This window comes from Typopeltis vanoorti, chromosome 15, assembly GCF_054136105.1.
Source record: "Typopeltis vanoorti isolate ZY-2024b chromosome 15, IOZ_Tvanoo_1.0, whole genome shotgun sequence".
NCBI lineage: Eukaryota > Metazoa > Arthropoda > Arachnida > Uropygi > Thelyphonidae > Typopeltis > Typopeltis vanoorti.
In genome coordinates this window covers 30163528-30189721 of record NC_143563.1, presented here as the reverse complement: position 1 = coordinate 30189721, position 26194 = coordinate 30163528, and the positions used below count along the sequence as shown (strand labels likewise).

Below are 26194 nucleotides of genomic sequence, written 5' to 3'. Positions count from 1 at the left end.
TAGCTTTGCAAGCAAAAGAGAATCCAAAACAGTTCTTTCAATATGCTGCAAGCAAGAAAAAACTGTACACGGCAAAATGATTTTAAGGAATGACGATGGTAAGGAGGTCACTGAGCGTGCACTTTGCAAAAGCATATCATCCAGGTGGTGACATTGAAAAAATGAAGGAACCATTAGTTTATACGGGAATAGTGATGAATGAAGTGGAGGTGACTAGTCTATTACAGAACCTTAATGTGAACACATCTGTGGGATTGGATGGTATACCGGCAAGGGTCTTGTGTGAAGCAGCTAAAGAATTATCAGTGCCCTTGACTATGTTGTTTAATCTGAGTCTCAGGTCTGGCTTAGTCCCGAAGGTGTGGAAAGAGGGGAAAATAGTTTCACTGCATAAAGGAGGATCCAAGACTACGGTTGCAAATTACCGACCGATCAGCATATCAGGAGTCGTTGTCAAGGTCTTAGAAAAAGTAGTCAAGAGAAAAATACAGGAATGGATTGATGAAAACGAGATACTGTACAGGGGACAGCATAGCTTTGTGAAGGGTAGATCATGCTTCAGTAACTTGCTCAAGTTTTATAACAAGGTGACGGCTGAACTGGATAAGGGAAATGGGTTTACTGTGATACTGCCAGACCTGGCAAGGGCGTTTGACAGGATACCACATGGAATACTAATCCGTAAACTACAACATATGGGAATGGATATAGGGTTGGTGAGATGGATAGGTGGTTGGTTGATGGAGAGATATCAAAGAGTAGTTTATTCAGGAGTAGAGTCCAAAAGACGGCCTGTGACTAGTGGTGTGCTGCAGGGTTCTGTTCTTGGACCACTGCTGTTCAATCTGTTCATTAACGATATAGGGAAGGATCTAAGTGGAACAATTCATTTGTTCGCTGATGATGCAAAGTTGGGTAGGGCAATAGTGAATGCAGAAGATGTCAAAGTCTTGCAGGATGACTTAGATAGATTGGAGTTCTGGGCTAAGGAGAATGGATGTCAATTTAATGTGACAAAATGTAAGGTTATGCATTTTGGGGTGAAAAGATTAGCAGCAGTATACCACATTGGTGGAACTGTACTCCAAGAGATTAATGAGGCCAGGGATTTGGGAGTGTTGGTGGATAGGGAGATGAAGTTTAGGGGACACACTGCAAAAGTAGCTAAATCAGCTCATCAACTCACTTGGTTGTTGAAAAATACCTTGACGAGCAGAGACAAGCAAGTTATTGTACCTCTGTACCGAGCCTTGATGAGATCTCATCTCGACTACTGTGCCCAGATTTGGTCACCTCGGTTCCTTCTTGATGGGGAGGAGGTGGAGAGGATCCAGAGGCGAGTGACTAAGATGATAGCAGGTCTATGGAATGAACCATATGAGAACAGGTTGAAGATTTGTGGGTTGCAGAAACTAGTTGATAGGCAGAGGAGGGGAGATATGATTGAGACATTCAAATTGCTAAAGGGATTCTATAGGATTAATTCAGAGGATATTTTTGAGATCAGGACAGGTGGTGGGAGAACTAGGGGACACCAATGGAAGCTGGGCAAGAGTGTGGTTAGCAGGGGTGTTAGAGCTGGGTTCTTTACTTTTAGAGTGGTAAATGAGTGGAATAAGCTGCCAGAGTCTGTTGTGGGTGCTATGACGGTGAACGAGTTCAAGACAAGGTGATAGATACTGTGAGAATGTAATCGCATAGTTGTGTGGACATGATGTTTAGGGCTCCCTCGATGAGTCTAAGGACTCCTGGAGTCGCCCGAAATAATAATAATAATAATAATAATAAAAGGCCCAGAGGAAGACCAATACAGCAAAAAGTGCCTTAGAGGACAGAAATATAAGACCTGATAATATTGGAGTCTTCACAGGTAACAGACTGATATGGAGGAAAATTGTAGATAGGAAGTTAGTAATGATGTAAATTTTTCATGTAGTACTATCGTATCCTGTAAACCCCTTGAGGGTATGTGTGTGTGTGTGTATATATATATATCAGGAATTTGGTGATGATATATATATACACCTGAAGAGGAAGTATGGTATGCATTATGGATATTAGGACAACTTGGCAAATGCACTATATACAAAGAAACTAATCATGAAGATCCATATGCAAATGTTTGTTTGCTCACACCTGAGTAAAAAAGGATGAAAAGAAGAATATAATTTCGAGTCATTAAACTTTCAACATATAATTTCATATATGTTGAAAATTTTTCTGCTTGGTTATACTATAAATTAAAGATCCCAAGAAATTATATTCTTGGTTTAATCCTTTATCCAAATGTAAGCAAACAAAGTTTGTGCATAAAGTATCTTCATGATTGGGCAACTTGTATATAGAGATTGTTGTTTGTTTTTACAAGTATGTTCCAGGAGAGTTGGTTGTAGGACAAAATAAATTAATAGCTCTTATTTATGAAAATGGAGTACTACTTGATGACAAAGAAAAGAACTTGAGAAAAACAGAATTTTTGGTGTTAAATTAGATGATGATCATCCACAAAATCTATACCAATATGAAAGCAAAAATTAATATTCTATATGGAAGAAGAAAATATGTACCCCGATAATTTATGAACGCCACCAGTGAAGATTAGAGACGGAAGTTTTGAAAGCTGGTGAAAAATCATTTGTGACTATGCTAAGTAAAATTTATATATCTTATTTAAGACAAAAGATAGTACCAAAAAAACTGGAAGAATAATAATTATTATTGGCCTTCACCATAGAAAGATAAGAGTCCATCTACAGTAGCAGTGACATAAACATCTCAAATTCATAGTTATATCAGGATGCACACATATTTACTACCAAATACGTTCAGATCAGTTTTATAATTGTGAGGAGAAAACTGGAGTGCTTATAGGAAGATCATCTCCACAGCAATAGTCTGAGACAAACTATCTTAATTGTAAGGAGACAAACTGGTGAATGCCCCCCTTATACTGATTAACCACCACTGTGGCCAAACTGATCCAGTTCTGTGAAATTCACTATTCATAGTGTATGTTATCTCGTGTATATTTACTCAGTTTATCTTCTCCCCTCGTTCATTATCATCATTCATTTTTTATACACAAACATGAAACAATACTGACTTGTTCAACACTGCCAAATTAGATAATTATACATAAAATTTAATTAACCTTTCTTCTTAAGAGTTGGTTGTAGGACAAAATAAATTAATAGCTTTTATTTATGAAAATGGAGTACTACTTGATGACAAAGAAAAGAACTTGAGAAAAACAGAATTTTTTCTATTTTTAAATAAAAATCATGACATAAGTGGAAGAAGACATAATACTAAATAATGATGGACGTCACTTACATAAAAATTTATACATCTTATATAATTTATATAAATTATATAAATATAATTTATATAAATTATGTCTCAGTAGCAATAGCAGTGACGTATTTACATAGAATTATATTTACACAGAATGTTCGGCTATGTTTTATAGCAATTTTCAATACATTACAGCAACTGTATTGACAATGGCTAGGAAACCTAACCAAAAATTCTACAAATACGAAATAATTTTTTTCTTAATGTCTGTTGCTGTGTAATTTTATCATCATGATATCTCTGATTATGAAAGCTAAAATTGTCCTCTTTGGCAGGTACTTGTGCATGTTACTTTCAATTACTATCACAAAGTTACCTTATTAAAATGCATCATTAATACTAATGCACTTTTCCTCATTTCTTTAAGTATCTGGTCTGTAAAATTATCACTACAGACTTCATGCTTATTACAACACACTGTCTGAAAGTTCTGTCCCAAATATTAACAGGAAAATCTAAATCTTCCCATAAGCAGTAACGTATCCTCTCTTCTTTTTCCTATTTGGTCTCTTCTGACAACATTCTAATTACCATTATATACTTCATTGTCATCATTATGAAAAGATTCAAAAATTCCTGCAAATATATAGCTTAAATTCCCATTTCATAATTTTTAATTACATGAGCTTATTCTTTAAGCTTTGTGCATCGGTATATTAAGAATGTGGGCTTCTTTAAGATACATTTTTTAAGTTGATTTTCCCCTACCATTAATATAAACATCGTTCCTATTATTATTTGAAATGCAGTTCCCCCACTCCACATATCTAATTAGCTGGCATAAATTCCCTTCAGTGTCATTTTTAAAATGTTATTCTTATTATTTTTGAAAAAAAGAGCAGAGAAGATATTGCAAATTACTGCTCTATCAACCTACTTTCAATGGTGTATAATATTTTTTAAATAATTACCAATAGAATACAAAACAAATTAGATTTTTACCAGCCTCTAAAACAAACATGATTCAGAATGAAGTGCAGCACTAATCATATCTGTGTAATATGACAAATTATCGAAAAGATAAGTGAATATTAAAAACCCTTGAGTCTGTTGAATATGAAATGATTTTTAATTCATTCTCATTGCTACCTGTTTTAGAAGTCCTAAAAAATTCATGGAATTGAAAAAACATATAATATGATGATTAATCATTTATATAAAAATTCAGGGGTGCTTAAGGGTCAGAGCTGTATAACTGAGAGGAGACTTCCACATAGCCTTTAAAGGAATGCGGAAAACCAACCAGGGCTTCTGACCTAATGTCCAATCCTCACCTTCTCGTGGTGCACCTTGTTGGGTATCTACCTGAATAATGAATGAAAACGAGGATGGGCTGGCAATTTGGGATTTAGCCGACTCTTATTGGCTTAAACCAATATACAAAATGATAGTACAACATGACAAAATTTCATGCCGGCTGGGGCATCGCCCAGTTTCGCTGTTTGCCAGGGCGAACAGCGAAAAGTCAGCTACTGGACAAATCTGAAAGCACACCCCAACTCAACATCACCAGAGTTAAGATCTGATAATAGTGGAGTCTTGATAAGTAACAGACTGATTTGGAGGAAAATTGTAGATAGGAAGTTAGTAATGATGTAAATTTTTCATGTAGTACTATCATATCCTATACACCTCTTGAGGGTACATGTCAGGAATATGATGATGATGTTCCCTGAACAAGGTTTCTTCAATGATTTTGGAGATCCTGCCAACCCTTCCAAACCCTTCTGGATTAAGGGTAAATATTCTTCAGTCAAGCATAGTTTTAAAAATGTTGGTATATTTACTACTACCTCTGATGTTTTTTTGCTTCTTTGTTTTGTTTTCAGTTGATGTTTCAATCATTTCTGGAAATGGTTGAAGGCCTGTAGAGTGCCCTGATAAATTGGAGGATGAAAAATTTCTCATTCTCAAAAGGAGTTTAATTCAGTGGTAGAGCTCCCCATCCACCATGGAGCCAGACATGGATGCCCACTTTCCAGCAAACAATGACTGTACTCAGGAATGAAACGGCAAGGCCTGGCACAAACATTATACTGGCACCACAGTAAGCCTTGGGCACTATGACCAGACTGTGGAGAAAGAGACTTACTGTAACACTGTTGACTGAAGCAGAGGCCAAAGTAGTGTAAGACTACCAGGATCACACTTTCTGGGTGTCCATTGGCAAACACGGGGAAAGTTGTGGATTTCAGTGATGATAGTGCAGAAAATGGGATATTAAAAAAAATCTCAGGAGAAGTAGAGTCCTACTTCTCCTGAGAGATATCTGCTAACAGCCTCTCCATCTGAGGCAGTTAGTAGATATCTACCAGAATACTGAATGAATGCATATGGGCTTGCAAATTTGGGACTTAGCCAACCAAACTGCATTCTTGTTGGCATAAACCAAAATAAAATTATGATACAACATGAAAGTTCATGCCATGAAGCATTGCCCAGTTAAACAAACCCCCCCTGCTGTTTTGTCTGGGAACCAACGTGAACAACAAAGTCAGCTACTAAATCAAAATCAAATTCAACATCAGCTAAATTCAAGATTAGCAACATCAAGATAAGCATCAACAGAAGATGAAAAGGGTAAGATTCTTACCTGTTCTCTCCTAAGCAACAAATACAAGATAAATTATTGCCTGAATCCCTGATTATTAATACTTCTGATCATTATTGCCTAAATATCAAGCAATAATGATCAGGGGAAAAGAAAGAGTAGTTATAGTATTCAACACTAAATACGAGAATAATATTTGTGAATGGCAGGCAACATCAGGTAGAGTGATGGGCAAATATCTGAATGGGACAATAAAATTTATTTGTGCCTATCATCATAACAGAAGGTCTAGGAAGTGAAGTGAAAGAATTTTTTTGAGTCTTTAGGCATCAACAAGAAAATGGAAAGGTGGTTTTTTTTTTAGGAGATCTAAACAGCAGAGAAGCAAATGATCACCAGACGTATAGAAATATTTTGGAAAAATTTGGAGAAAAGAGCAAAGTTAATAATAATGATAAGGACCTGCTGGATTTCTGTTCATGACATGCACTAGTCATTACTAAAACCATGTTTCCAACTTAAAGAGGTGCAGAAATTCACATGGTTTGACAAAAAAAAAAAAGCCAAACTCTGTTACTCACTACTTCCACTGATAACTTCCAGGTTCCAGCTCTATATCTTATTAACAATGGCTACATCATAGCCATTTAAAGAAAAGTCAGTCTATATGCGATCATTAACATGCTAATAGATAGTCATTAGAGCAAACAACATTATTTGACAAGCAAGGATTTAAATTATGCCATATTTCTGAGAAGATGGCTGATGGATATGCATATGGATATATTTTCTGGTAAAAGTGGGCTTTCCATAAACAAAAAACTTTTTGTACACAACTCATATGAAGAGAATCAGCAACAAAATCAACAACTGTCATTTCTGTACACTGTAGTAAAAGAGAACATCTGAGATCAAGAACCTTTACCAATAACCACAAACATCGAGAAGCTTAATGTTCAGCAAAATGAAAAATATCTTGAAATATTTAATATTTTGGTATTCAAGATTTAGATGATATTAAATTGAAGTTTGAAAAAAAAAAAAAAAAACTACATCTGAACAGAAAGGAGGGCAGGGAAGTATTTCAGCTATTTATTTCTCAGTGTTATTTTTTGCAGTTATGTACCTTATCTTCGATATGCCAGTAAAGTGAACCACAACTGAGCCCTTCAAAAAACTTAAATTTTAAATTAATAAATAAGAATAACTATAAGATCTGGAAACACTTGCAAATCAATTATTTGATAATAATATGAAGTGTTTTACTTCATAAATATTCACTTATCAACACTGGATACTGGTAACACCAACTGGCAGTGGCATATATTTGAGGAGTTTTCTGCATATCTTTTCACATTCTAATGTTAATTTTTTTTTAAATAAAAGCCAAACTATTCAGTGTTTTATTTTTTAATTCATGAAGTTTTATTTTATAATATAGATAAGAGCAGTATTATGTATGCAACAATGAAATGTTATGTAATGCCACTGAACAGACCATATTCGTTTGTTCCAGCTCTACCTGGCCTTCTCTTTGCAACTGGCTTATATTTTATTAATTGCTTAGGATATTGGTATTGGCCATTCAATTTACTTGTTCTATCCAATTTTGTTTGTAATTGTTTAGTTTTTCTTCTATTGATTTTATTTTTAGTTCTTTTAAAATATCTTCATTCCTTTCATTTTTGTCTAATAATGTGTATTTTGAAGTAATTCTGATAAATCTAATTTCACTTGCTTTTAATCTTTGTTTTCTTGTTTGTTTACTGCCCAAATTTTGCTGCCATATAATAATGGATTGTATATTTTCAAGCATGTTTCTTTTTGTAGAAATTTGGATTGAGTGTTCTATTTATCAGGTCTATAATCTGTAAAAATTTTGAAGTTTTTAATTTTATGTCTTGTTCTCCTTCATATGATATTTCACATCCAAGATAATTGAAAGTAAGAATGTATTTAAATGTGAATATATAAATAACTGAAAATTACAAAAAGTTAATTGGCCCTATGAATGAACTAACAATAAACAAATCAAAAACATGAAGACAATTCATAATTAACATAAGTAGCAATAAAGATTTACCTACACATGTAAAAGTAAAAATAATTGCTGGATGAGCAAAAGCAATAATCAACAATTATATGAGCAAAAGTTGAATAATAACTGTAGGCAAGTAATTATTTTTGCTTTTGCATGTGTAGTTTTAACTTCACAATCTATGCATGCAAAAAAAACAGTTCCATTACGTAAATATTAAAAAATGTAAAGCAAGACACACTTCTGAAAACCCTACTTGCAAAGTAGTGCTCTACATCTCATCTACTTACTGTGAAAAGCGTTACTTCTAATATACTGTGCACAAAGAGCAGCATAAGAATCAAAAAAATTGTCATGTTCGGCATCATGACCCAGAAGAGCCAGTTGACTGAAATAAAATATAAAAGATATTTAATAATATCTATATGTAGACAGATTTAATAATATCTATATGTAGACAGAGTTAGTTCCATTACAGCTTACACAAACACTGAAAATGACAAACCATTTGCAATAACAACCTACTGATTAAAAAATAAATAAATAAATAAAATAATAATAATAATAATAATAATAATAAATAAAATAATAAGTTAAGAATTAAGCTGAATCAGTTCATCTGGAACAATTTTGAATGATCTAGCTGTAGTTGCAAAAGAATTCAATAACTATTTTACAAGTGCATATGTGGATGCTGGCAAGTTAGAAGAGAAAATACTGAACAAGACTTACAGAGAATTTTTTTTTTTTTAACTCACTTGCCAACTTTGCAACTCTGACCACAACGAAATTGTCAGGTGTCACCGCTTTTCACAATTACATGGGGAGATGGAATGAACTTCCCTGCATCATGTCACATGTACAAACCTGGCCAGATCTGACCTATGCACAGCACGAAAATAGGAGCAATTATGAAAAGAACTGGAAGAGAAATGTCAAAATGGAGACAAAGCATGGACAATCAATTACAAAGAAGGGATATTAGTGAGAAAATCAAACTCTGTTAATAACCAGCATGGAAACGTGTAGGACCCATGTGGTCCAAAGCAAACTTCACAGAACCCTCCAGATACATTTCACAAATATACGCAGTCTCAGCTCTAACCTGAGTGATGTTAACTTTCACCTTTAGTCTGCAAAACCTCACCTACTCTTCCTGACAGAAATTCAAATCTCAACCGCCTCAAACAATTACTCATCTCTGCTTTCCCAACCACATACTCTTTAACTCCTTTTGCCTCAGAGGTGGGGATCTGCAGATATATTTGCTCTGACATATTTCACCAGAGAATACCCAACTGAAATCTAATTTTAACCTCCTTTGACTAAAAATCACCCTACCTCATTCTACCAAATTCATATGCTATCTCTACCACTCTCTTAATGCCAACAATCATTCTTCAGTCACCTTTCCTTAAATGTTAATTTTCTTCAACTCTCCAAACAGTGAAGTCATCTTCCTCAGAGACCTCCATGTCCACAACACCAGCTGGCTACCTGCTTCCAATTGCACAGATAAAGCAGGTAGAGAGGCTGAGATTTTTGCAATCACAAACGATCTCACACAAATTGTCCACATGCCCACTAGAATACCAGACAATCCCAACATATATCCCCCTAGAATACCAGACAATCCCAAAGATAGTGACCCATCTAAGTATGCTGCGAATGTTGTCTGCCCTCTAGGCAGCTTAGACTACAATGTAGCAGATCTCTTCTCCAATGGAGTGACACACACAAAACTATTCGCATCCACACACTGGCATTATCAGAAAACCAAGTGAGATGATCTTCGCAACTTCTACGCCTCATTGGTCATATTACCGTTTCCAGATAACTGAGCCAAACCTACATGCAAAAAGAATCACCAAAATAATTCTCATCGACATGGAAACATTTATTCTCTGCTCCACCCTGAATTCTTGTCCCCTATCTAAGCCTTGGTTTTCACGAGTACGCTAAGGCTGTACAAAAGAAGAATCGGGCATATCGCAACTGGCTTGCATCCAAAACTCCATCTTCCTACACAGCTTACACCAAAGCCTGGGATAGCTGCAAGAAAATTATTCAATTCACATTAAAAACTGAATTTGAGAGAGAGCTAAAAGCAGGAAACTTGCATCCTGATCATCTGTAACTTCTGCTCAACACTATTACACCTAGATGGTACTACTGCATCATCACTAACAGAACATCACCCTCCTGGCTTCCTACTTCTTCAATTCTTGCATAACTGATCACAGTAAATGTCCCCCGACCATTCCAAACACTCAACACTGTGTTGGACCTTTCACCAGAAAGAGATCAGAAAAATTTTGCTCAAGCTGGATATCAAAAAACCTCATAGTTCAGATGGCATCCCTTCAATTGTTCTAAAGGTCTGAGTTGACTCCCACTTGATGCTGCCTATTTACACTTCCTTATTCCACTGGTATCTATCCTGCAGTTTGGAAACTAGCTCATATACATCCTATTTCTAAAAAAGGGTGACAAATCTTGACCTTCAAACTACCATTCAATTTCTCTCACCTCAATTCTTTCTAAAGTAATGGAAAGAACCATCAACAGGCAACTCCTATGCTCCCTTGAAGACTCTCATCTAATTAATGATCAACAGTATAGATTCCGTCACTGTCAATCAACAGATTTTATTAACCTATATCACCCATCTCTGGACAAACACCATGGAGGTTTGGCAATCTCAAGTGGTTGCTCTTGATATTTCCAAGGCTTTGGATTGAGTTTGGCACATAGGTTTATTAAGAAAACTCCCATCATTCAGTCTGCCCCCTGACTTCTGTAATTGGGTAGCCAGCTTTCTGGCCAGACGCTCACTCCTAGTGATGATGGATGACTCTTATCTTCTATCTATACAAATAATACTGGATTCCCATGAGGCTCTGTTCTTTCACCTACCCTCTTCCTTCTATATATAAACAATCTACAGCTGACTGCCAATTCACACAGTTTTACTGATGACAGTACATTGAACTCCTTTTCTTTTGACAAACTCTGCAAAGCACAAATCACCACAACCTCCAGAACTTTAACCTCTATTACCTTAAATTCTGATCTTCGAAACAACATTCATCAATGGGGTTTGGGTAGGGTAGCATCATGAACTTCAATGCCAGCAAAACACAGCTCTACATTATTTCCAAAAAAAAAAAAAAAACTGAAAAAGAGAGCCAAAAGGCTTCACTTTGGCAATGCAAAACTATTCAAATTAAGTGGATATTGAATCCAACATTATTTTATAGTCGAATATATAGAAACTACAAGAGTTTCGTGCCAAATGTAGAGACTATAAAAGCTTCGGCGGATACAAGCATACGCCAACCTTTCATGACAGGCAACTCGTAGTAAAGGTGGAGCAAGATCCAATCACTGTCCTTGGTATTTTCCCATAATGTAAAACATCTCCTAGGAGATGTATGATGTTATACATTATGGGGGGGAGGTTACTACCCAGACTGGTTTTGACCTTTTTTGAGGTCTCGTCAGTGGGAGATAGATTAAGAATACTCAGGATGAAGTGATACAGAACTTGTACTTTACGATAGGAGTTGCTAAAAAAGGTGTCACATTAGAAAAGGCACCAAAAATTACTGTTGATCACCTAGTGAGATGAGTAAGAAATTAATTTATTAATATGCAAACAGATTTGTGTTAGGGTCCATATAGGTTCAAATATTAAAATTTGTCCCTTTTGATCTCAGATGTAAGATTCAGTAGAGTAGTCAATTATTTGAATTACCTAAGTTCTTTTGTCAGAATGATCTGAAAAGACTGGATAAGTAAATGGGATAGTGGGGTTTCAAATTTAATGTGAAAAAATGCAAGTTAAACAGATACTAATGGATGAATATAAATCATTGGATATTTTGATTGATAGGAAATTAAAGTCCAGGAATTGTATTGGTAAGACAAACTAGTAAAGCTCAGCAGATTATAGGATTAATTACAAGAAGATTCACTTGTAGTAAGAACTGGTTGGGTGGTTGATTTATGGTTTATTGGCATAAGAACAGCAAAGGTCATAATGCCATATCAAAGATTACAGTCATAATACAGAAGTACACAAGGTATCAATAAATAGTCAAAAAAAGAATTAGAAAATAATATGTAAAAAAAATTAAGCAATGCAGTAGCTATATATAAACAAAATTTATAATCAAATGTGTTTGTATAAATTAATTATTTGTAAAAAGTTAAAATCATCATGCAATTTGTCCATATACATTGCCTCAGTGCATATGGCTTGGCCAATAAAGTAAAAATTTCATTCCTCTCTCACATGAAGTGCTGGCAAAAATATGACAAATGGTCATGAGTGTTGAATTTTTAGCATGCAAGTAGGTCATCAGCCCTCAGCAAATAAGAATGTGTAAGATGACTGTGACTTATGCAAAGCCTTGCTATATTATATTGATTATCAGCCTACTGCTCTGACCAGTTGTCTGTAAGATAGTAGAGAAAATGGATAATGCCAGCTTCTCTGGTATTCAGAGCTATGATCTTCTCTCCAGTAAACAATATAGCTTTCGTAGAGAGCGCTCAACTTTGGACCATTTGTTCCATTTAGAAACCTGTATAAAAGATACATTCCTGAAACAAGAATATCAGGTTTCAGTGTTCTTTGACATGGAAAAAGCTTATAACAGAGCTTGGAGACATGGCATATTAAAAGACCTCTAAAACCTAGGTCTCATAAGACACCTTCTTCTATTTATTAAAAACTCAGACATATCTTCAGGGTGTTCCCCTGACTCTCTCTTAAGTGTGACACTTTTTGCTATCAAAGTTAACTCAATCACTGCACAACTTCCTGTCACTGCAGGAAATGCTCTATATGTTGATGACTTCATAATTTACTGTCATTCTCGTAAAATGAGTGACAAGGAGTGAAAGACAACTTCAGTAAGCAATTGATTGTGCCTTTCCATGGGCTCTTAGTAATGGGTTCAGATTTTAAGCAGTAAAAAGTGTCTGCACACACACTTCTGCTGAAAACGTGCTAAGAATAGAACAAACTGTTATTCAAGTAGCAACAGAAGCTAAGTTCTTGGAACTCATCTTTGGCAGAAAACTTTCATTCCTTGTACACATTAATCAACTAAGAGAAAAGAAAATGCAAGAAAGCACTGAATCGCCTTTGCACTATCCTCTATTGAATGGGATACAGATTGATCTTCATCATGTGCTTATATGTTCAAAGTAGATTATGGATCTCAAGCCTATGGTTCTGCAAGGCAGAATAGCCTGCAATGTTAGACCCCATTCATCATGAGGGTCGACAGCTATTGGTGCCTTTTGCACATTGCCCACTCATTCTTTATGATGAAACAAATGAACTGGCTCTATCACCTAGAAGGAAACAGTTATCATTCAACCATGCCCTAAAAATAAACTCTCTTCCAAAGCATCTCCTATGTGGATAAGTCTCTTTTCTCTATGTTGAGAGGCTCAATGTTAACACATGCCAGCCTGTCATATGTCCTTTAGGTATATATGTTAAAGAATTTATGGAAGCTAATGGCATGAATGTTAACATTACCTGCACATAACAGTATTCATACATGGCAGGTTTGCACTCCCTCCTGCAGCCTCTCACTCTGTCAACAACAGAAGCCTCATACCCCCCATCATGTCTACTTGAAATTGTTTAATGCACATAGAGCAGCCCACTATGATTTCCTGCCCATCTATACTGGTGGTTCAGACCTCTGTTGAATGTGCTGAGATGTTTCCTGCCATTACTATCTCTAACAAGATCCCACTTGTTGTAGTAATTATACAGTAGAATTGCATGCCATTCAGCTTTCACTTTGCATATTAAAGAAAACCATTACAAATGTGTAATTTATACAGACTTATTGAGTTCTTTACAGGCTATCTTCTCTTTCATGTATAATCCACATCAAGTGCTTTGTGAGGTTTTATAACTGTTGAACAAACTGAAGACCCTTCATTTTGATGTTTGGTTGTGCTGGATTCCCAGTCACATTGGAATTAGGGACATAAGACTGAAGATGCTAGATCTGCTTGTACTTTTCCCACATAACTGTTTGACAATACTATACACAGACTAAAGGCAGTTTATAAGATAATTGCCCAATGACAGTCATCATCGCTGGAGCACTGACAAACAAACAAACTGCATGAGATTAAGCCTGAAATTAAGCATCGGCAGTCTAATTTATGGTTATTTGTTTTCATATGATCTAAACAATTTATCAATAATGTATTATCTCAGTTACGTTCTAAGTTATAAATTTCAAAGTTATGAAGACAGAAACACAAAGTACTCCAGATTGACCCTAAGGTATGTGTCGTAAAATGCATTATCTATGTCATAATAGTTTTACTCATTAAATCGCAGATAAAAGCTAGTGTGTTCAAAGAATTGGGTGCTCCTTAGCAAAATATGCTTGCTATGTTATATTGATTTGTAACTAGAGGAGCTACATGACAAATTTCAGGAATAATATAGATCGATAATTGTTTACTTGTGTTGGATCCTTTCTTGGTTTTGGGATAGCAATGACAACTGACATATGCCAAGAACCCAAAACTCTTCCTGTATAAGAATTCTGTTGTAAGAGAAGGAGATCCACAGAAGATGGAAGCTGTTTTATCATCTTCATCAGATGTTATCAAAACCTACTGCAAATGGAGAAACAATAAAAGAGCTCTTTCTAGTTCCTCCTTAGCAAATGGCTGATTATATGGCTCAAGCACATTAATAGAAAAATTTATCTGCTATTTATCTTGTTACTCTTTCAATATTAAAAATTCAGGATGATATGAAAGACAATATGATGATATAGCTGAGATTCTGGTAAAATTTTCTCACAAAGTGTATGCAATGGTTTGGGATTGGCGGCAACAACAACAACACATCCATTATGGTCTAAGGCAGACAATGTTCTATATCTATCTTTCATTTCCCACATTTTATCCCATACAATTTTAACATTGGTTGTTTGATTAACCAATGAGGTAAATTGGATCAAAGATTGTTTTTGAATCTGATTCCTCACATAATGTGCTTTAGTTCAAGCACATTTAAAAGCTATTAAGTTTGATGTGATATCTATGAAATCACATCAAACTTAATAGCTTTTAAAACCCATGCTTTGCTCTGATCATTTTAGCTGCTGGCACTCTGGATCCTACCAAGGCATTGGATAGAGTAGAAATTTGATAATGTTTTTAGAATTGACAATTGAATATAATCTGTTACATACTTCACTGCATGAGCATTAAATTTTGCAAGATGGGAAAAAGTGTTCCAATCAGGCTGGTTCATTTTCCACATGGATGTCTATGTAGAAGAACACGGTTCCTGTAAAGACGTGCAAATAACAGGAAAATTATCACTTCCGTATATGTTCTCTTCGACATCCCACATGAGCAATGGAAAAAATGGCAAGTGAGCAGATTGTAAACTCAATTGCAAAATATGAGCAAGTAGGCATATGGAAGAAAGTATTGAATCTATTATTCAAAAGGGAGAAGATCATTACTGTCAAGGATTCATTCAATGATTCAACCTTGTCTATTTGCATTGGCAAAACCCCACAGAGTGTTGTGTCAATAAAAGTCATCCATAAGAAGTATGTGCTCAGGCAGTTGAAACACAAGATTATCAAGATCGATTTCATTTAACTCAGCACTCAGTGGTAAATAAACTAAACCTACTATAATAAGAAATCCTACAGATAGGCAAATTGCTACTGCTCCCAGAGTAGTATTAAGCTGGACATGATAGAAAGGAGTATGACTGCCCACTAGGATAGCTACTCCACTATGAGCAGCTGGTATGTGTAAGGACAGAACCTTCAGTTCTGTCCTTACACATACCAGTGAAATTCTTTAAAGGCAGGGTTCTCAATGGGTTTTAAATGTTTCCTGCAAACAAAAACAGAAAGGCTGGTGTTTCTGCAGCAAAATATTGATTTCACTGATATTCTGGTGAAATCCACAGCAGTTCCATTGTAAAAATTTTTCTATTGTTCTGTCTTTGCAGACTTGTCTCTGATTTTGGGGGGTCAAAGGCTTACGTTTGTCAGGTTTATATATATCAATTAATTTGGCGAAGTATGGACAACCAGTGCCCATCTCTTCCTCTGGAAAAATATTCAATGCATCATCTCATGTGTCATGAGCAGTTGGCAAGTTTAATTTATTTTCAGTGGATACAGAAGTATCCATTTTTTTTTTCTGTGGAAGTGCCTGGTGGTTTATCTTTAAGTGATATTCTTGCCACAATTTTTTGACGTGGCTTCTCATCAAATAGAACCATTTCTGGAGTTGTTTCTGAGTGAGATGGTAAGTCATGTGATTGATGCTTCAGGTATGATTAAATTATCAAATGGTGGAATAGACACACGAGCTTGAGATGCTGTTGACATTTTCTTAACTGCAACCTTCAGCATAAGAGGTCTCAGGACCAGTGCAGTGGTGGTTAACTTCCTTTTTGCATCCTGATATGATATATTTTATCTGTTTTAATTATTTGTATTTCTTTTTCATCTTTCCACTTATGACATGCACGAGAGTAAGCTGAATGATCTCTCTGACAGTTAACACATTTAGCTTATTTTTTGCAGAACAAGATTTGTTATCATGCTGTTTACTACTACTACATTGGGTACAGGTGAAACCACAACAGGCCAGTTAAGCATGTCCATATTTCTGCCATTTAAAGCAACTTAGTTCATTAGAGATGTAGGCTTTAGGTGTATCAAAAGTAAGGATGATGTTCTGTTGGAACTAGGTGACCATCCTTATGTATCAGGATGGTCACCTCATACCTAGCACTCCCTGATCTTTAAGCTCTGAACATATCTCCTCATCAGGAACATCAAGGAGATCCCATTCTGATATCTACTTTAAAAAAAAATTTTAAGCTGCTATTCATGATATCATTTGCTTAGCAAAAATGGAAGAAATGGGTTTAGCAGAACAGCACCTGGAGAAATGATAAATCAGAAACAGACCATCTATGAAATCATAACTGGAGTATGCCTGGGAGAGAAGAACCATAGATTAGCCAAAATGATAGGTTCTCTTCTACTTAATATCAAGAAATTTTAAGATTTTTGGTGCAACACCCACCTCAACTGTGACAGCAATATTCTAGGATTGGTCACATTTGGGATTTGTACAGAATCAGTAACTAGGCAGGTTAAAAATAATATCCTCAGTAGGACACTCAAAAGGATACTCAGAATTTAAAAAAGTGCTTCATACCTCTGCCCCCAGCCTTTTCGTGCACCTCTTGGGATATGCATGCTGCACTTTCGGAGACACTGCTCTAGAGTTACCATCTACTTGTTTACAATGTTTCACAGTCTGTGGAAAATGGAGTGCCTCCAGAACCAATCAAACATTACAATTGTAATATATAACCACTTGTAAGATGCAGTTAAAGAAGCGAGCCCAGCAGGTGGAGAGAATGTTGCGAGTGGGAACATTGAATGTTGGAAGCATGACTGGAAGGGGAAGAGAGGTGGCAGACATGATGAGGAAGTTGGACATTTTGTGTGTGCAGGAGACAAGGTGGAAGGGGGAAAAGGTAAAGGAACTGAGAGATGGGTATAAATTGTTCTACTCTGGAGTGAATAAAGAGGGAAGAAATGGTGTGGGAATTGTGGTGTGTGACAGAATGAAGGGCAAAGTACTGGAAGTGATATGTATTATGATGTATTATGACAAAGTACTTATGTGTATACACCCTGCAAGTTGGGTGTACAGAAGAGGAGAAAGATGAGTTCTGAAATGTGCTAGGTGAAGAAATGAGGGAACTGGAAGAAAACGAGATCATGATTGTTGGAGGAGACTTGAACGGACACACGGGAAAACAGAATAGAGACTGTGAAAGGGTGCATGGTGGCCATGGAGTGGGAATGATGAACCAGGAAGGAGAGAGGATTGTGGACAGTAGCTGTTTGATCTGGAAATTGTGAACTCATTTTTCTACAAGAGGAAAAAACATTTAATAACATTTAGAAGTGGTAACAACAGTTCACAAATTGACTACATTTTGACTAGAAGAAAACATCTTAAGTGACAAATTGTAAGGTAATCCTAACAGATCAAGTGGCACAGCAACACCGGCTGCTGCGTGCAGACTTTAAAATAAAGTCGAAGATAAGAACCTTTAGAAGCCATGGGAGGAAAACAATTAAGTGATTTTGCTTAAGAGAAGAGTGTGAATAACCGTTTTAGGGAGAAGGTGTTAGAGAGGATTTCGGATGGACTAGAAAGTGTACAAGATTGGTGGAGACATAATTCAAAAGCAATTCTGGGTTGTGCAATCGAGCTGCTTGGTGAGACATCTGGAAAGATTAGAGAGCAGAAGGAGGGTTGGTGGTGGAATAATAATGTACAAGAAGGTGACGGCTAAGAGGAAGGGAAAACAGAAGTGGGACGAGTCAAGAGTGGAAGAGGACAGAGGAGTACAGAGAGAAAGCAAGAGGCCAAGAGAGTTGTGGTGCAGGCGAAGGCCATGGTATATCAAGATCTTTATGATCAATTAGAAACGAAGGAAGGACAGAGAAAAATTTATCGATTAGCAAATTGTAGAAATAAGTAATCAAAGGACATCTTACATGTGAGGCAGATCAAAGATTCTGGAAGAAGAGTATTATGGAGGGATGTGGATATAAAAAACAGATGGAGAATATACTTTGAAGGACTTTTGAATGAGGAAAATGCAAGGTCTCACAGAGAAGATGGGCAGCCTTATGAGGGGATGGTGCAGAACATCAATAGAGTAGAAGTGAAGGAGGCCATGAAAAGAATGAAGAATGGAAAATTGGTGGACCCTGACAGGATCCCAGTGGAGGCATGGAAGGCACTGGGGGAAGAGTGAATTGACCTGCTGTGGGAACTGTTCATGAAAATTTTCTAACAGGAAAATATACCTAAGGAGTGAAGGGAAAGTATTCTTGTTCCTTTCTACAAAGGTAAAGAGGATGCACAAGACTGTAAGAATTACACAGGAATAAAGTTGATGTCCCACACAATGAAAATCCTAGAAAAGGTTTTTGATGGAAGATTGAGAAAAGAGGTGGAGATTGCAAAGGAGAAATTTGGCTTCATGCCCGGTCGATCAACAACAGATGCTATCTTTGGGTTACGGAAGATGAAGGAAATGTTTTGAAAGAAACAACGGGAGCAACATCTGGTGTTTATTGATCTGGAGAAAGTGTACAGTGGTAAGCTTCTGGAGTTGTTTGAGGGAGAAGAAGATACCAGAGAAATATGTCAGGATGGTGCAGGAGATGTACAGAAATGTGAAGACAGGAGTTGCCTGGGACACACAGAAAGTTTTCAAGTGACAGCTGGCTTGCATTAAGTCCGTTCCTGTTTAATATTGTGACAGAGGAGGTTAGAGAAGACGTGCCTTGGACAACGTTGTATGCGGATGACATCTTGCTGTGTGCAGATTCAAGAGAAGAAGTGGCAGCTAAACTGGAAAGAATGAGGAAAGTACTGGAAGAAAGAGAGGTATGAGACTAAGCAGAAGTAAGACAGAGTATATGTGCTGCAAAGTGGACAGCAGCCAGGAGATAGATCTGGAGCTGGAAGGAAATGTCTTAGGGATTTTAGATACTTGGTTCAACAGTAGAAGAGAATGGAGAGGCTGAGAAGGAAGTGGGATGCAGGATACAAGAGGGATGGAGGAACTGGAGAGAGAGAAATGGCTGGAGTGCTATGCAATAAGAGGGTGTCAATCAATCTAAAAAGCAAAATCTATAGGACAGTAGTGAGACCAGCTATGACACATGCAGGATGGAGGTAGCGGAGATGAGAATGCTTAGGTGGATGTGCGGTGTGATCAGAAAGGATCGTCTGAGAAATGACTATGTGAGGAGAACGGCGAAAGTTACGAACTTAGGAGAGAAGATACAGGAGGCATGGTTGAGATGGTCTGGTCATATGATGAGGAGAGAGGACGAATATGTGGGAATAAAGGGCATGCAGATGGATGTGTAGGGGTTGGGGGAAGTGTAGGTGCCAAAGAAGAGATGAAGGAAGCTGCTGGAGGAGGACTTGAGGATGAAGAACTTGGACGTGGTTACAGCCCAAGACAGGAGGATGTGGCAGAAACTCACCAAAAACAGTGACCCCACTTAAGTGGGACAAGCTGCAGAAGAAGAACCACTTGTTCCTGTCAAAATTAGTTCTGTTATCTCTAGCATTAAATACAAAGAAATAACACCAATATTTCTTTGTACTTAATACTATTTATATCAAAGTTCTATTACTGTAGATTATATCAGCATATAATGTTCTTATGGCGTAATATAATAATATACAAGGTGGGCTAAATAGTAATGCCTGTTATCTCGTAACATGCTAAATATTGAACCCAACATCCTTAATTTTTTTACTGTAAATTTTTAAACTTTCTTTTCTATAAAAAAAAAATATATTCAATTTGATCTTATTGTAGGATTTTAACATTAGCAGTGCAAACTGCATAAGAATGTGGTTAACAAGAGTGTTAAGACTATTTTTTGCTTGGAGGTCAGTAAAATGGGTTGCCAGAGACGTGAGTGCTTCGTCAATGAATGAGTTTAAGGAGAGCTGATAGGTACTGTATGAATAATGGCTAGTGGTGAATAAATGAACACCTGTGATGAGTCTTCACAGTTCTAAATCCATGGAGATATCTGTATAATAATAATGTCTGTCTGTACACAAATGCTAAGACTATCGGAAACTAAGAAGAAGAGGTTGTTGCCTCAGTCAATATGTTGGGACTTCAGATTGTAAGCATTAGTGAGACCTGGCTATCAGAAGCAGACATACTAACTGGCATTGAGTGTAAAGTGTACAGTACTTTTAAGGATAGACAGGATAGAAGAGAATGTGCTGCTAATGATGTTGGATTACTTAAATCCAGTTAATGTTGAGACCTATGATTGTAATACAAGATGACCCATAAGTCACAAAAGGGTTTAAAATGTAATTAAGTTTGATTATTAATGTTTTTAATTTTTTTTTCAGGTATTCTAAGGAACATTTGGGAAAATTAATCGTGGAAAAGTTCACAACCCAGCAACAAACTAAAATCATGCAATTTTATTTTAAAAATCAGCATTTGAATATTATAATGCAAAGAGCAAATAATTTCATATATATCTGCAGCTGTCAGATCTGGAGAATGGCCATCACATTTTTCCAGATCTGATGGCTACCGAATGCTTCCTATGGGATTACCTGAAGGAAAAGGTGTATGTGAATGAGCTCCGAACAAACCGACAGCTGAAGGAGAACATTCGTGCAAAAATTAGGGTGCTGCAGCCAGAAACATTAACAGCTGTCATAAAATATGCTATAGAAATGGCCCATCTTCGTGAAGTCGAAATGGAAGGCATTTATATGTTTTTTTTCATAACTAATTAAAAAAAAAATCTCCAAGGTCTATATTTCATGATAACAAAAAAAAAAAGAAGAAAATAATTAATTAATAAAAAGATCATTAAATGTTTAACCCCCCCCCTTCGTGACTTATGGGCCACTTATGGATGACTTTAATTATCCAAACATTGATTGGGTAGCAGCAAAATCTCATAAGAATGAAACCAAATTCATTGAGCTGTTGCGAGACAACTCCTCAAGCAGGATGTAACAGAAGTTACTTGAGGTCAAAAAGTGTTAGATCTGATTATAGTGTCTGAGGGGGGGGGGAACTATTCTACCTCCAGTTGGTGAGTGATCATGCAGTACTTACTTGGGAACCGGCAAAGTTTATGAATGTTCCATTCAGAAAAGACTACCTGCTGAACAACAGAGCAGGAAATTTTAACCAAATGAGTAGTATGCTGGGTTTTGCACCATGGTATCCATTGTTGGATGGGAAAAATATCGAGAGCACATGGGAAGCATTTAAAAATGCTTAAATGATGCAATATCAGAATGTGTCCCTAGTGTTTGAAGAATAAATAGAATAGGAGTGAAATGGATGTGTAATCTTATTAAACAAGAGATTCATAAGAAAAGGATGATGTGGAAGGAATACCATGTGATGTCAGTTATGAAAATTATAAGGAGCAGGCTAGAAGAGTCACAACTATGGTATGGAAAGCTAAGTCTGGGTATGAAAAGAAACTGCATCTGTAAGCTAAAGACAACCCAAAACAATTCTATTGTTATGCTGCAAGTAAAAGAAAGAATAACTACTGAATACAAATGGCATGAAGGTGACAGATATAGAAGAGATTGTTCAATTAACGAGTGCCCTTTGCTATCAACCTGGTATGTGCAATATTGTACTCATGCTACCTCTTCACTGGATGAAGAAACTCATTGTATGAGGAGGAGGTACTAGAACTGTTGCATAAACTGAATAAGAATTCAGCAATAGAGATGGGTTATTAGCACAGATGCTAAAGGAGTGTTTGGCTGAACTGGCTATTCCTCGGACCAAACGATTGCAGGAGTGGAAGAACGTACGGCAATTAATCCCATTGCACAAGGGTGGTGCAAAGACTAATCTATTCAAATATCAACTTATCAGCATCTCTGGAGTGGTGGTGAAAGATTTTGGTTAGGGCATGCACTCAAAAATGGGTTGACAGCAAATTTCTACTTTGCAAATGAACAGCATGGGTTTACTAAAGGATGGTCAAGTTTTTAGGCAACTTGCTCACGTTGTATAATAATGTTACCATTGAGACAAGGAGAATTAATACACCATGATATTTTTGATTTTGCTAAGGCTTTTCACAAAATACAGCATGGAAGACTGTTGCATAAACTGGAAATATTGAATTCGATTATAAAATACTGGCATGGATGAGAGGATAACACAGGAAAGCAAATTTTTTCTCCCAGAAATTTTTTCTCAAGAAAAATCAATTGTAGAACCCATGTTATTTTGGACAATAAATATATTGTATTAGGGACCACAAGATGGTGGCACATCAGCTGTCTCTTCAATGGATGCCATTCTTAATTAGTGATGCACTTAAACCAACTGTCTCTGAATGGCTACTGGTGAAGATGAACTGTCCCCCCCCTTTCCATCTCCAAAAGTTAGTAGGACTAAAACAGCTTTGCCTACTCCTTACAGAGGAATAAAAGAATTAGCAGATTTATTTATATACACTGGGTTAGCTGCACATTAGGAACACTCCTCCCCAATTTACATATTCAGCATGATAATAAAGTACCATGTGATATCAACATAACATGCAGCCACTATAAATAGACACACCTATGCAATGTATGTAATCAGTAAACATTTGCCAGTAATGGAGAAACATGGCAACGTTTCCCCCATTACATGCAATTTGATGGGCAGGCAGATGGTTGGGACTGTGAGGGCAAGTGTCAGTATTTTGGAAACAGCCACAATTGTTAGTTGCTCTCATACTACTGTATCAAGGGTGTACCAGGACTGGATTAACCATGAACAGCCTTTCTGCAGAAGGGTTCACATGGACAGCCACGCATGGTTGATCCTGGAATTGAGTATTGGGTGTCTCGGCTGGTATCTCAGCAATGAGATGCAACAGTTACACAACTTACCCACCAATACAGCAGCAACAGGGCAGTTCAACCCATTTCCATATGCACCATACCTTGCTTCACCTGGGGTTCCATAGCTGGAGACCAACATGGGTATACACATGATAACAGCCAGGTATCACAAACAATGCCTTGCATGGGCACTGTTTGCAAGTAACATAAGCAATGTTACCCCATCTGACCCTCAACAGATGGAAGATTGTCTGGAGTGATGCATCCCATTTCCTGCTACATCATGTTGATGGCTGGGTTCGCATTTGCCATAATTAACATGAACCCCTATCTCCTGGTTGCACAGTTGGGGTTCAACAGGCCAGTGGAGGTGGTGTTATGGTCTGGGGGAGCTTTTTTCTGGTATGCCCTAGGTCCATTGACCTAGGGCATACCAGAAAAAATTCACTCCCAAAACTTTATCGAGTTTTAGGAGTGAAATCTGTGCTGGAAAAAGTAAGGTATCAGATGCTCTTTCCACACAGAATTAGTAAGATAATCACAAACATCAATACCTATAATGTGTTTTGAACTCCAGCCTATTGGTTGAAGGGTAAGTATGCAAACCACTCAGCCAACAGGTCAGCAATGTAAGTAACCACATTACCTGATAAGCCAAAAGTCAAATAAGCAAAGAACCGTACTCAAAAAATCCAAATCCACTCCCCTCCCTCCATTTGGTCTTCAATAAACAAGGTCATTGTAATGTTGCATCGGTAATAGATTTTCACAAACATTCATATCACTACAGGAATAAATAGCAATGCCTAGTTCATTCTGATATATTTAAAAATGACCAAGGTTTCTTCAAAGCTTATTCCAAAACTTCATCTGATCAAAAGTGGTTAGTGAGTAATATAAAAATTCTTCAGTAATTTGTGGTCAATCAGCAGTTAAGTACATTCTGATTGGCTTGTGGAATTTCTTGACATCAATGTTACTGTTCTTCATGAATTTATTCATACTGATCAGAGATTCAATAAGTTTTACAGACCAACATTACAAAGTAGTCTCAGAAACCAATGATGACAAATGCAATATTCACAACCTTCAATCTTGCATAACCGCAACACATCACCATAAATTGTCTTCACAGACTGAATGAAAAAGCAATGGAATATACAGCATTCTTCAAATTCCCAAACTAACTTATTTCCTTCCTGAAATGGCTCCAAAAGTTCCCAGTTCCCAAAACTAAAATCAGTTTAAATAAAGGAAGGTAATTTTCTTCTCTTCTGTATAAGGATACAGATACCATAAAATTAAAGAAAAGTAGTTGCAAGATATCAGAGAACAAAGCAAATGGCAATTTCCAGAAGGCAGAATTGTTTAAAAGGTGATAAATTATAACATTTTACCTATAATAGCTAAAGACTAATGAAAATTTACTCAAAACAAATTTCATTGGTTTTTCTATTGCAAACAGAAAATTCATATTCAATGACGTCATTCACTAAGTCCATTTTAAAGTGTAATATAGATATAAAAGATTTTTTTCGTGATTCTGGTATGTGAAAATATATTAGCTTAGGATCTTACATAAGATAACAATTTGTGGGTTAGTGATAAAGTGACAGTATCTGTTCCAAAACAGACACAACTTTCGTATTTTTTTAATTCTCGAAATGGTGGCTAATGCATTATTATTTTATTTATCACTTAAAAATTAATATTAAATTATTTTGTATACATCACTGAAATCACCTGTTTTAAAAATAAATAAATAAAATGACAACAATCGCTGAAAGTATTACATGAGTAATTCAAGTTAATTTACTTAAATATAATACAATATCATTTTTAAAATAATAATATAAAAATTATTTTAAAAATTAAAAGAAAATCGACTGATAAATAAATTTAACATTTTCAACTTGTGTAGCAGACTAACATGCGAAATGTGATTACTCATGACACGGTCGTACATAATAGAATTTTACTCGGTTATTAATATATTCAACTAATTTCACATTTATCTACCTTCTTATAACGGATCTTATGATTTGTTGTATATCATTTCTATTCGCAACACCCTGAGAAGATGTCAGCAATAATACAGAAAGTTCTCCAGAAAGACATTCAGGCCGATTCTCACTGGACGCCATTACTGCCCAGGCAGACTTAGAGCTACGAGCATTTTCCCTGAACCCATTACAAAATTACACAATAAATCTATTATTATTATTAATATATCAAAAATTAATAGTATTATAAATATATCCATAGTTGCCAATATGCGTAAATATTATCTGTACATTCATAATAAAGTATTTCGATTTTCACTTATTAGAAATATAGCACTCAAATATCCACGATTAAAAAAAATATTCATATTCATGTGAAAAATATTCACATTTGGCAATGGAAATATTTGGCTCCAAATATAAACCCTGTTTATCGTGTCGAGAAATAATAGTTTCATGGTAGCAATGCATCAGTTTTTGTGTGTGAGTGTGTGTGTGTGTATATATATATGAAACTATACGGGAACAAATAGGCGTTAGCTAATTTTTTTTTTTTTTTTTTGATACATAATATTCATCAAAGCTTAATTTGCTTCCTCAGTCTTAAGAAGGGGCTGGTTATATTCCACTAATTCGAGTCCTACCCAAGGGCCTATGAGTTGTGGAAATACTTTCTGAAAATGAAAGCTGTTCCGAACAAAGCAGCTTTTGCTGCTGCCCAATTTTTAATTCGTCTAACTCGAG

General features: G+C 36.2%; 1 protein-coding gene across 1 annotated transcript in view; it reads right to left on the bottom strand.

Annotated features, from left to right (window-relative positions):
* Positions 1-25591, bottom strand: part of LOC150098558 (E3 ubiquitin-protein ligase UBR4-like) — a 73418-nt gene extending 47827 nt beyond the window's left edge. Inside the window, exons 1-2 of the mRNA XM_090405265.1 lie at positions 25467-25591; positions 8234-8331 (exon numbers count right to left, since the gene is read on the bottom strand). Coding sequence (XP_090261391.1) covers positions 8234-8331; positions 25467-25591 — 223 coding nt within the window. The remainder of the gene's footprint in view (positions 1-8233; positions 8332-25466) is intronic.
* Between the last annotated feature and the right edge of the window lie 603 nt (positions 25592-26194).